This window comes from Podarcis bocagei (assembly GCF_964188305.1).
Source record: "Podarcis bocagei genome assembly, chromosome: W".
Taxonomy (NCBI): Eukaryota; Metazoa; Chordata; class Lepidosauria; order Squamata; family Lacertidae; genus Podarcis; species Podarcis bocagei.
The window spans coordinates 22,714,444-22,727,690 of record NC_138131.1 but is presented as its reverse complement, the minus strand read 5'-3'; the positions used below and the strand labels follow the sequence as shown (position 1 = coordinate 22,727,690).

The 13,247-nt window shown below is 47.7% G+C and overlaps 1 protein-coding gene across 1 annotated transcript in view; it reads right to left on the bottom strand.

Moving 5' to 3' along the window:
- LOC308578182 (uncharacterized protein) overlaps positions 1-13,247 on the bottom strand; it is a gene marked incomplete at its 5' end in the record, with an annotated part of 42,406 nt that overhangs the window by 19,161 nt on the left and 9,998 nt on the right. The window contains one exon of the mRNA XM_081178437.1: positions 4,637-4,716. Within this exon, the coding sequence (XP_081034563.1) occupies positions 4,637-4,716 (80 nt within the window). The remainder of the gene's footprint in view (positions 1-4,636; positions 4,717-13,247) is intronic.

Below are 13,247 nucleotides of genomic sequence, written 5' to 3'. Positions count from 1 at the left end.
TCTGCGGGTGTCTAGCCGAAGCCAGGTTGATCTTGACGTTCAGGAAGCCCATCAGCTTCTGCCAGAAGTTCGAGATGAACTGCCGCCCCCGGTCGGACAGTATAGACCGCGGCAGACCGTGAACCTTGAACATGTGATCTATGAACAGTTTGGCGGTTTGTTCCGCCGTGGCCACCTTTGCACACGGAATGAAATGTGCCATCTTGGAGAACAAGTCCACCACCACTAGCACTGCCGTCTTGCCTCTCAAGCTGGGCAGATCCGTGACAAAGTCCAGGGCCACTCTCTCCCATGGTTCGAACGGGGTTTGCAGCGGTTCCAGCAGTCCCGCCGGCGGTCTGTGTACTGGTTTGGCCCTCTGGCAGGTGTCGCACCTCGCCACGTAGTCCGCGACTTCCCCTCTCATTCTGGGCCACCAGAAGTCTCTGGCGACTAATTCTATCGTCTTCTCTGTGCCAAAGTGCCCAGCGGTGGGCGCGTCGTGCAACTGCTGCAGTACCTTGGCGCGAAGATCGTCCCCCGGCACGTAGATGGCCCCTTTACGGAGGAGTAATCCGTCTCGAACCTGGAACTCGCCGGTCGCAGTCGTGCCCCTGTGTGCCTCTGCCATCTTCGCTCTCGCGAAGGAGTCGTCTTGCAACGCACGTCGAACCGCCTCCAGGTCAACAGTCGCGGAAGCGCACGCCCACGCTGTCGGTGCGAAGATGTGCATGGCCGCCGCTGGCGTCGCCTCCTCGAGGTATTGCGGTTTACGGGAGAGGGCGCCCGCCATGATGTTGGTGTCCCCCGGGACATACTCTATGCGGAAGTCGAAGTCCGCAAAGAACTCTGCCCAACGTATCTGCCTCTGGTTCAGGAACCTCGCCGTGCGCCAGTGCTCCAGGTTCTTGTGGTCCGTGCGGACCTGCACCGTGTGCTTGGCTCCGATCAGGAAGTGCCTCCACGCCTTAAAGGCTGCATGAATGGCCAACAACTCCCTGTCCCAGATGGTGTAGTTCTGTTCTGACTTGGTGAGCTTCCTGGAGTAGAACGCTCCCGGTCTCCACGCCCCCTGCGGGTCTTGCTGCAACAGCACAGCTCCCACGGCTCTGTCCGAGGCGTCCGTCTCCACCCTCATCGGTCTGCTGGGGTCGACGTGTAGTAGCTGCTCTTCCGACGCGAAGAGACACTTGAGTGCCTGAAAGGACTGCTCCGTCTGCTCCGTCCAGATGAACTTCTTCTTCTTGGAGCTGAGCGTGTCTGTGATGGCCGCCGTCTGCATCGCAAACCCCTTGATAAACTTGCGATAGAAGTTCGCAAAGCCGACAAACCGCTGGACCTCCTTTCTGTTGCGCGGACTTTTCCAATCCAAAACCGCGTGAACCTTGGCGCTGTCCATGGCGAGCCCCTTGTCGGACAACCTGTAGCCCAGGAAGTCCACCTCCGACACGTCGAACTGGCATTTTTCCAGCTTGGCGTAGAGCTTATGCTGCTGCAGTCTGCTCAGCACTTCCTTGACGTCTCTGTCGTGATCCTGCTGCGAGTCAGAAAAGATGAGTATGTCGTCAAGAAAACAGACACACTTCTTGTAGAGGAGCCCCGCCAGCACGTGATGCATGAAAGCATGAAAACAGTGGGAGCCATTTTGCAATCCAAACGGCATAACTCTGTATTCGTAGGTGCCCAGGGGCGTGAACATGGCCGTCTTCCACTCATCGCCTTCCCGCATGCGAATGAGGTTGTATGCCCCTCGCAGGTCCAACTTGGTGAAGACGCGTCCCTTGCGCACCGTCGCGAGGAGGTCGTCTATCCTGGGCATGGGGAAGTCCGATGGCGCGGTCACCGCGTTCAAGGTCCGGTAGTCCACCACGAGCCTTTTTTGGGGCGTGTCTTTCTTCCTGACAAAGAATACAGGACTGCCCCCCACTGCCTTGGACTCTCGGATGAAACCGCGCTCCAAATTGTGATCTATGAACTCCTTGAGTTCCTGTAATTCGTCCTCCGACATGGAATACAGCTTTCCTTTTGGTAACGCCGCCCCTGGTAGGAGGTCAATCTTGCAGTCGTATGGTCTGTGGGGGGGGGGGTAGCTTGTCCGCCTCCTTCTCGCAGAAAACCTCCAAAAATTCTGCGTACTTGTGGGGAACCGCTTGCAGCGTCCCTAGCTGCAGCTGCGACTCCTCTTCCTCTCCTTCCTGCCGCGGCAGGATGCAGTGTTCAGCACAATAGGAAGAGCCGAAGGTCAGCTGCCTCTGGTACCAAGCCAGCGACGGGCTGTGCTTGTCCAGCCAACTCATGCCCAATACAATAGGCGTGTCCGATAGTTGAGTGACATTGAAGCTGATGACTTCCTCGTGATTCCCAAGTCGCATCACCATTGGTGGCGTTTGCTTCACCACTTGCCCCCCTAGCAGCTCCCTGCCATCCACCGTGACAACCTGCAGGGGCAGTGTGGCGGGCAGTAACTGTATAGCGTGCCGGTCGACGAAGTCTTGCCCTATAAAGTCCGCATTGCTTCCTGAGTCAATGGTGATTGGCACGTCCATGGTGAGGCCATTGGGCAGCTGGAGCGATGCAGTGAGCCGCACTACTGGTTTGGGCGGGAGGGGGTCTGTGGGCTGCAAAATCTCTGGGGACTGCTTCACTGACACGTCTGGCTGGGCCCCAGTGCCTCTGTCTCCAGCCAGACTCCGTCGTTTCCCTGCTGTGGTTCTCCTTGCTGCGTTGCTGCAGTTACCATTGCCGAGGCTGCAGTGTGCTTGTGGATCCTCTGGGGACACTCTTTCGCCATATGCTGGGGATTGTCGCAGATGTAACACTTCCGGTTCCCTCTAGGAGGCTTCGCTTTCACTGCTCCCGGTGCTAGGGCTCTGGTTGCTGACTGAGCCCTTGCAGCTCCAACCTCCATAGGTTCCGCTCCTCCTCCTGGCGGAGGCGTGGATTGCGCACGCGCTGCTTCTCTGGGAAGGAAAGAGTAGCCTCTGGCTGGTTCGCGCCCTCCACGCCCTTCGTCCCTGCTCCATGGACGTTCTTCCAGACGCACCCCAACCGCCAGCGCCCTCTGAACGATCTCCTGCGTGCTCCGGGGTCTCTCCCCCCTTGCAATTTCGTCTTTAACCGCGCTGTTCACTCCTTCCCAAAACAGGTCTCTGACCGGAGCCGAATCTCTGTCCCATTCCAGGGCACTGACCAATGCAAAAAAGCGGGCATGATACTGCCTTACACTGGCCCTCCCTTGTTTCAGTCCATGTACCTCCTTCCGGGCAAGATCCATGTCTATGCTTGATAAAAAGCACCCATCCATCGCTTTAATAAAGGCATCCGCATTTTGGAGCGCCGGATCCTTATCTCTCCACAAATTGCGCAGCCATGCTTTAGCATCTCCATGCAAATGGGACATGATAAATCCCACCTTCTCTTGCTCATCTCTAAAGTCTTTGTCCAGCAGTTGCAGTGCACACATTACATCTGCTCTAAAGTTGGGGTACTGTTGTAAATTCCCATCGAAGTGAGAGACTAGACCGCCTGTTCGTCTCCCCAACCCAATGCCCTCCGGTCTGGGTGTCAGTTGCCCTTGCTTCGTAAGCATTTCCAACCTGACCTGGAGATCCCTGTAGGCGGCAGCTGCGTCCTCCTCTCTCTTCCTGGATGCAAGTATCTCGGCATTCAGGCGTGTCACTGCTTCTCTGAGATCCGCTATCTGCTGTTCGGCCGTCATATTGTCTGCCGTTCGTGAGCTCGCTAGTAGGCACCCGCTTTCTCTCCTCTCCGCGAGGCTGTAGATGCCCACAACTGAAGAGACGGAGCTTACTGTCAGAGCTGCTTCCAGATCCTAGCTCACAGAGGATCACGCTAGCCAGCGGTCACTTTATAAAATCTTTATTGAGTTACAGTTTCCATTCTCAAGCTGCTGCGTGCAGCTCTACGTCTTATGAGTTAGACCGGCGAAGCTCCGTCTGAGTCTCCGCCCCCTGTACACCAGCTTAGTACCCTAGCCTTACTCCACCTCTTCCGCCTGACCGTTCTTCTCTGGGTCCCTCTGCCCCCCGTGGTCTCTTCCTTCCTGGACTCTTCTGACGCTGACCTCCCGGACCCTTCTGTCTCTTTGCGTCGGGCTTTAGGACCTGGCTCCCTTTCCGGGCTGCTTACTGCGCCACCTTCCTGTGCATTTGAACTTGGCGCGCGCGCCCAACCTTCCACTTTCCGCTTGACTGTTTCTTCGCTCCCCGATGGAGGTGTGGCCACTCCTGACTCATGCCCTCCCCCCTGCTGCGAGCTGCCAGAGCTCGATACCTGGCGCCCTGTTGGTGACGCTGGCCCCGATTTCCAACTGCTGCCCTCTGAGCCCCCTCTGGAACTTTCTTCCTGGGGTGTCCCCCTAGGCTCCCCCCTTGCTCTGGCCACTGGCGCTCCTTTCTGTGAATCTTCTGATTCACTGGAAAGACTCGGAGATCTCGGGTCGTCGTCATCACTCATCTTTTCTTCGGCCTCCTCCCCCTCGCTCTCTGTTTCCTCCCTTGCCCTCGCCTCTGCTCCTGAACCCCTGACAGGTGCAACCACTAAACTGAGAATATAAGACGTAATGTGATTATACGCAAAACCAATAAAAAACATTTATATAAAAAAGAGAATATAAGCTCTATGCCTATTTGCTTACCTGTCAAATATACGCGCCTCCTTCAAGACGTTCCCCAGATTAATGTAAGCATCCAGGAAGTTGGGGTCCAGGGTCACCGCCTGAAAATATTTAAGATAATAGATTTTTGTTACTAATACAGTCATACCTCAGGTTGAAGTAGCTGCGGGTTAAGCATTTTCGGGTTGTGCTCCGTGGCGACCTAGAAGTAACAGAGCGCGTTACTTCCGGGTTCTGCAGCTTGCGCACGTGCAGACACTCAAAATGATGCCACACGCATCTACGGAAGCAGCAAATTGTGACCCGAGCATGTTCGCTTCAGGATGCGAACGGGGCCCCGGAACGGATCCCGTTCGCATCCAGAGGTACCACTGTATAACAGCATGGTTACTTTTAAATAAGTGGGTCAACTTTGACCTAGGCTGCCTCCTACCTACCTTCCTACCTTATCGATCTACCGACTTTATCTTATTATCTATCTACTTGCCTATCTATCTATCTATCTATCTATCTATCTATCTATCTACCTACCCTATCTATCAAATCTATCTACCTACCTACCATCTAATCCAGGTGTGGCCCAACTTGGCCCTCCAACCCCCATCATCCCTACCTAACAGGACCAGTGGTCAGGGACAATGTGAGTTGTAGTCCCAAAACAGCTGGAGGGCCAGGTTTGGCCATGCCTGAATCTATCTACCTACTCAATCAATCAATCTAACTAATCTATCTATCCATCTACCAACCTTTCTTATATATGTATCTATCTAATCTACCTACCTAATCTATCTATCTAATCTAATCTAATCTAATCTAACTATCTATCATCTATCTAATCTATCTATGCAAGGAATATCAACTGTACGAGAAATGGTACCAACTAATGGTACTAACAGGACACCGGAGGCCCATTGCAGCTGAAAAAATGCCTCCAGTTTTAATATAAAAAAGAATGGGAAACGTTTATTGCATATTGACAAAAGCAGTGCACACAGGTTAATACATTAGCAGGATTAATTTTTTTTAAAAAACCCACCTGTAATGGTTAAATTTAAAGTAGAATCATAGAATCATACAGCTGGAATAGACCACAAGGGCCATCGAGTCCAACCCCCTGCCAAGCAGGAAACACCATCAGAGCACTCCTGACATATGGTTGTCAAGCCTCTGCTTAAAGACCTCCAAAGTAGGAGACTCCACCACACTCCTTGGCAGCAAATTCCACTGTCAAACAGCTCTTACTGTCAGGAAGTTCTTCCTAATGTTTAGGTGGCATCTTCTTTCTTGTAGTTTGGATCCATTGCTCCGTGTCCGCTTCTCTGGAGCAGCAGAAAACAACCTTTCTCCCTCCTCTATGTGACATACTTTTCTATATTTGAACATGGCTATCATATCACCCCTTAACCTCCTCTTCTCCAGGCTAAACATGCCCAGCTCCCTTAGCCGTTCCTCATAAGGCATCGTTTCCAGGCCTTTGACCATTTTGGTTGCCCTCCTCTGGAGTAAGGACAGTCCCCGGATTTACAAATCAGTCCCCATACAAAATCCATTTAAGTTGAAAAGTATCCCCGGACTCATTGAAAAAAAATCTGATAACCTTAAATTAGTGATGAAGATTTTATTGAAGAAGAAGAAGAGTTTGGATTTGATATCCCGCCTTTCACTCCCTTTAAGGAATCTCAAAGCGGCTAACATTCTCCTTTCCCTTCCTTCCCCACAACAAACACTCTGTGAGGTGAGTGGGGCTGAGAGACGTCAGAGAAGTGTGACTGGCCCAAGGTCACCCAGCAGCTGCATGTGGAGGAGTGGAGACGCGAACCCGGTTCCCCAGATTATGAGTCTACCGCTCTTAACCACTACACCACACTGGCTCTCCAGTGATGATAATGAATGATGATAATACAAAGGAACCAGGGGAGGCAAGTCAAATAATCCCATAATGTGGGATTAACATTGATTGTGTATACAGTTGTTTTTTTAAAAAATATTATTTAATTTAATGATTTGGTTTTTTGTGAAAACTAAAAAAATATTATACAGTGGTAGCTTGGGTTAAGTACTTAATTCGTTCCGGAGGTCTGTTCTTAACCTGAAATTGTTCTTTTTTAAAATAATAATAATAATTTTTATTAAATTTTCCTATTTACAAATTCGCCATCCCAAACAGTATTCACAAATTTCAACTTTTTGGACTTCCACGAGCTTTTCCACCAATCCATATTTTCTATTTTTATGCATTCTCTAAATTTATATTGCCATTTAATATTATCCTTTCAGTTCTATTTCTTTTTTACAATACATCTTTAACTTTCACAAAGCCTCTTTAAATCCCACTAGCGTTGTCTGTTCGTCACATATGCTTTTCCGATAATCTGTAAACTTTCCCGAGTCCTCGATGAACTTGTGATCCCATTGATATCTAATCTTCCCAGTCAGTTTATCCAGTTCTGCATAGTCCATAAGTTTCATTCTCCACTCTTCAAGGGTCGGTAGCTCCTCTTGTTTCCATTTTTGGGCCATTAATATTCTTGCCGCTGTTACTGCGTATTGGAAAAGTTTGCAATCCTTTCTATTTATCTCTCTTCCAGTTATTCCTAACAAAAAGGCTTCTGGTTTCCTTACAAATGTGTATTTAAGCATCTTCTTCAACTCATTATATATCATTTCCCAGAAACCCTTTACCTTCTTACATTCCCACCACATATGGAAAAAAGATCCTTCTTTTTCTTTACATTTCCAACACTTATTACATGTTTTGAACATTTTTGCTAACTTAACCGGTGTTATGTACCATCTATATACCATTTTCATAATATTTTCCTTTTTCCATTTTCATAATATTTTTCCCAGTCAGCCAATTGTATATTATAACCAAAGTCTCTGTCCCAATGTATCATAACCGACTTTACCTCCTCGTCCATCGTTTGCCAATCCAACAACATTTTATACATTTTTGACAATATCTTATAATCATTGTTTATCATCTCTATTTGAAATTTCGATTCTTTTTCCGTATATCCACTCTTTTAAATCCTTTTTAAACATTTCATTTACCTGAAAATAATGCAACCAATCAAACACATGTTCTTTTACTTGTTCATATGGCTTCATTTTCCATTTCCCCCCTTCTTTAATTATTAGCTCTCCGTAAGTGATCCAATTCCCTCTCATATTGATTTTCTTTACACTCATAACCTCTAATGGAGACAACCAGTGTGGAACTTTGGGTTCTAATATATTTTTATACCTATCCCATATTTCTATTATGGAGCTCCTGAAAATGTGATTCTCAAAACCCTTGTGACTTTTCTTCTTCTCCAACCACAAATACACGTGCCACCCAAATCTATTATCAAATCCTTCTAACTCTAACAGTTTATTGTTTTTTAATTTTATCCATTCCCTTAACCAGCAGAGACAAGACGCTTCATAATATAATTTCAAATCTGGCAGCGCAAAGCCTCCTCTTTCCTTTGCATCTGTCAATAACTTAAATTGTATTCTTGGCTTTTTGCCCTGCCAGATATATCTTGAATTTGCCACTCTTTGAAAGTCGTTGTCCCCCTAATTATAGGAATCATTTGGAACAAAAATAACATCTTTGGAAGCACACTCATTTTGATCGTTGAGATTCTACCCCAAAAAGAAAGTTTCATCCTTCCCCAAACTTACAAAACTTTTTTGATTCTGTTCCACACCGGTATATAGTTGTTTTGAAATAAATCAATATTTCTTGGAGTTAACCATATTCCCAGATATTTTACCTTCTTCGCCACTTCAATCCCTGATTCTCGTTGCATTACTTCTATTGCACTTTGGTCCATATTCTTAATCATTACTTTGGTTTTTTTCTTATTTAATTGTGGGAGCCAGGAAGTCATGGAAAAGGCTTGTAGTGCCACCTGGTGCCTTGCTGACCTCGGTGACCAGCACTCTGAGCTTACAATGTATTAGAATGTATTGACCCTATAAGGAGTTAGGTTCCCCCCTCTGGGCACTGTAACCCTATATGGTTTGTGGGTGGGTTAAAGCTTGACCGGATGAGGTAACGTGAGACATTGGAATGCAGCCATGCGGCTGGAGAGAACAAAGGATAATAAAATCGGAGGAGAGAGAGGAAGGAGCTTTTTTGCCCTCCGTCCATGGAGACATTTGCCTTTGTGTGTGTTTTTTCTTTGCCTTGCACCCCAAAATGACGGCTGGTTTCCGTCAACTGGTTCCCACAAGTGGTGCCCTCTCTGAGGCAGAATAAAAGGATACGGCTGAGGTTTTTAAAAGGGAAAAAAGAAGCAACTGGAAGCAAACAGTCTGAGGCAGACTAAGAGGATTTTAAAAGAAACTGTGAGAGGATTTTTGATCCAAGCAGTGGTTATCATCGACTCACTACGTCCGGCAAGGATTGCAAAGCGCTCTACATCTTTAAAAAAGATCCCGGTGAGTTCGATCCCTTCTATTATATTGATTTTTGAAAAATGGGCAGCTCTTTGACTACTCCCCAACAGAAATTTTTAAAAGACTTAAAATTTCTCCTCTCCTCCAACAAACTGGAAGTTCCCGAGGGTGATTTGATACAGCTCATTCTGGCCATTGATGAACATTCTCCCTGGGACTTGGGTGTAATTGCAAATGGGACTTGGGAACTGAAACTTTGGGACAAGATTGGTGAACATTTTCATGAGCTCCCCAGCATCAGTACTCGGATTTTAAATGCATGGTGCAAGGTTCATTACGCTATGGGCTCTTTATCACCAAAAAATATCTCCCTGGCTGCATTGCCATCACAACCTCCAGCTTCTTTAATCCAGTCTGCTGTGTTAGAGTTTGTTCCAATCCTTGCCCTGCCAGCAGCTCCAGAACCCAAGCCTCCAGATTATAGTTCCTCACTAGAGGACCCAATCCTGCAAAAATATCGTGGTCTGGCTGGAAATTACCCTGCTCTTTCAGCAGCAGAACCAGCTACCCCATTTCAACGTGCAGCCCTTGCCTGTTCCTTATCTCAGGATACCATGGCATTCCCTGTTATTGTGCCCCCTGCTGGTGCTCCAGCAGGAACTCAAGCCCAGCACCAACCTTTTGACTTTAAAATCTTGAAAGAGCTCCAATTGTCAGTCAGGACAAATGGACTGCAAGCACCATTCACACAGGCTCTTTTGGAAGCCACATTAGCCCAGCTGTTGGTTCCAGATGACATCAAGCTTTTGGCACGTACAGTTTTACCTCCATCAGCTGGTGTATTATTTGCTCATGAATGGGAAATCGCCTGTCGTGGTTATGCTCCTGCCTTACTGCAACAAGCAAGAGGGAATAATCCTAATATTACCCTCGCAGATGTGATGGATGCTATGATGGGGCGTGGGCCTTTTGCTCAGGCTTCAGTACAAGCCACACTGCTGCAGATTTTATTGAGGGATACTGCTCTTGCTGCTCAACAAGCAATGAGAAAAATCCCAGAACCCACCAGTATTCAATCAAGGTGGGGTTCAATCAGGCAAGAGGCAAGAGAATCATATTCTTCCTTTATGGACAGGCTGATTACAGCAGTGAGTAGACAAATTGAAAATCCTGAAGCCAAACAAATAATTATCAAACAATTGGCCTTTGAATATGCCAAAGAGGATTGTAAGGTTGCGTTAAGACCGATAATACACAATCCTGCCACAGACACAGCAGCCATGCTTCGCATTTGTCAGTCTGGTGATACAGCCACCCACAAGATTCATCTGCTAGCAGCAGCGCTCAATGAAAACCAGCCTGTAGCCACCGATACAACGTTTCCAGCATGGCAAACCAGGATCACCGATACCTCAGTGTGGGTAGAACGGTGGCCTCCACCAAAAGAAAAATCCGCAGCAATGGCACCATCCTGTTTCTGAACAGCTTATCTCTGAACAATTGACTTTCGGCCACATTGAACCATCTTCATCCCACTGGCTCCAGCAGACAAGGAACAGTTTGCTTTTACATTGCCAGTATATCACGATTCGCAACGTTATCAGTGGATTGTCCTCAAGGCATGTGGAATTCCCCTACACTTTGTCAACATTTTGTGGGTGAAGCATTGAAACCTTTCCACATGCGCCACCTAGAGGTGCTGCACACGAGCTGCACCTGGCCGTATTTGCTACATCGTTGCCAACAGGAATTTTATATGCTCAGGCGGAACAAGAAGAAGACTATCTGCATTATAGAATGGTTACATCTACCACATACCCCACCGAAGAACATTTATTCAGTAATTGAATCCACATCAGACATTGTTATCAAAGGACGTTCACGTGCAAATTGCTTTAGCTGATTTTATAGGTGTCATCATTTTTAACCCTCCAAAGGATGACCGTTTGACATTTCTGACACAGGTCACCTATGTTTGGCTACCCCCTTGTCTCTCACACCTCTCCCCTCTGCACTAACCCTCTTCACGGATAGAACAAGAAGTAGGGGGGTGGTGACATGGGAGGAGGGAGGAAAATGGAAATGTTTATATACCCCTCCACAGTCTTCTGCCCAGTGAGCTGAGCTAGCAGCTGTGATTCTTGCCTTTCAATCCTTTCCTACTCAACCTTTCAATCTTATTGTGGATACTCAGTATGTATATCGCCTTTTTGCTAGTTTACCAATATCTTATATAACTCCTTCCTTGGATTCTGACTTGTTTTCCTTGTTTCTTGGCCTGCAGGCCTTACTTCAGCACAGAGAGTTATCTTATTATGTTGCACATCTTCGCTCCCACACATCACACCCAGGGTATTTAGCAGAGGGCAATGCAAGAGCAGATGTGGCTCTGAGGGACATTTCTACCTTTTCTCTCTTTTCTGACCCTATACTAGGTCATAACACCTTTCACCTTCCTGCGAAAGCATTGGCAAAGCATTTTTCTATTCCTTTGGCCCAAGCAAGGGATATAGTTTCCCAATGTGCTTCTTGTTCTAAATCTCAGCTGGCCATTCCTTTTGATGCTGTCAATCCTAGGGGCACGTCTGCATTGGCGTGTTGGCAGATGGATGTCACACACACACCTGTGTTGGCTCCACTCTCCAAGGTTCACCTCACGGTGGACACCCACTCTGGATTCATATGGGCTACGCCCATGAGGGGGGAAATAGCTCGGCATGTCATTCAGCACACTATCCACTGTTTCTCAGTCATGGGTAAACCTGCGCGTATCAAAACTGATAATGGTCCAGCATATATTTCTAAAACATTTTCGGAATTTTGTATGTTGTGGAATGTGAAATTAACTCATGGCATACCCTTTAACTCCACAGGTCAAGCTATAGTGGAAAGAGCACACCTGACGTTCAAAACACTATTGCTTAAACAGCTTGGTGGCCAAAGCATACCAACGGCAGATATCCCTTCGGCTGTTCACCAAGTTCTTTTTGTACTTAACCATCTTTTATATCCACATAATAGGACCCATACTCCCGCGGAATTGCATTTTAGGAAGGAGGAGGCACTCCCCCGCCCCTTGGTGGTGTACCGACGCTTGCCTGATCCCACGTGGCATGGACCTGTTCCGCTGATCACGTGGGGACGAGGGTACGTGGCAGTGGACGTCGAGGACAAGCCTTTGTGGGTTCCAGCTCGATGCGTGCGGCCATGGCGAGTCCCTTCAACTACAGAAGTGCCTTCCTAACCATTTGCCTTGCCATCTTTTGCTGCATCATTATACAAGGAAGAGAAGCAGACGACACAATCCAGTTGCAGCCACCATATTTCACCTTATCGGCTGGCAAGCAGCTGTCGCCTGAATCCTACTCTGGCTGGCAGTATCCACGGCTCAGCCACTCTCGAACTATAAGAACAGCATTGTTGAATAAGACTTTTAGGGGAGAAAATTATCATAAGATATGGAGGAATAATATTTTTGTACAAGATATGATTAAGTTTACCAGTTTATTGCATGCTTCTAAATGTTGGTTATGTATGCACATGCCGCCCTTTGCCAGTCCTTCAGGCATAATGCTTCATGGCGTGCCTGTCAATGGATCTTTTCAATTTACTAATATTATATCCCCTAAGCAAACTTTTTGGCCTCCAGTACAATTGACCCTCCATGAGCCTGCCCCCATTTGTTTTCAAATTAAAGAGGGGAAAGAATCATGGGGCATATATCCAAACTGTCAATATACATTGAAATTCATGTTTAATAGCTCTTGTTCTCTTACAGGAACATACAGTGACCAATCTCAGTGCTTTAGAAGCGATACCAGTGCATGGCTAAAAACTAGGAAAGAAACCTACCATGCAAATTGGAGTCTGAATTCTTCTATCCCTGGCTTAGCAAATGCCACAGATGAGCAATTTCATATCAGTTCCTGTCAGGGAACTGCCATCGGAGGAACAGGTGGGGAGAGGGCTCACGGAGGCTGGGAGGGACTCAGCAGCGGAAGCAGGGACCAGCAGGGGGAGAGATGGGTCTCTGGAGGAAGGTCTCACGAATGCTGAGAGAGACGCAGCAGCTAAAGCAGGAACTAGCAGGGAAAGGGGAGGATCTCTGAGGGAAAGCGAGCAAGAGAGAGGGCTCAGGGACACGTCCAGCGAGAACAGTGGGGAGGTGTCAGAAGCTCCCATAGGGAGACCCATTCCTCGCCGGAAGCTGTCACGTCGTGAGTCCAGAAGACGTGTTTCC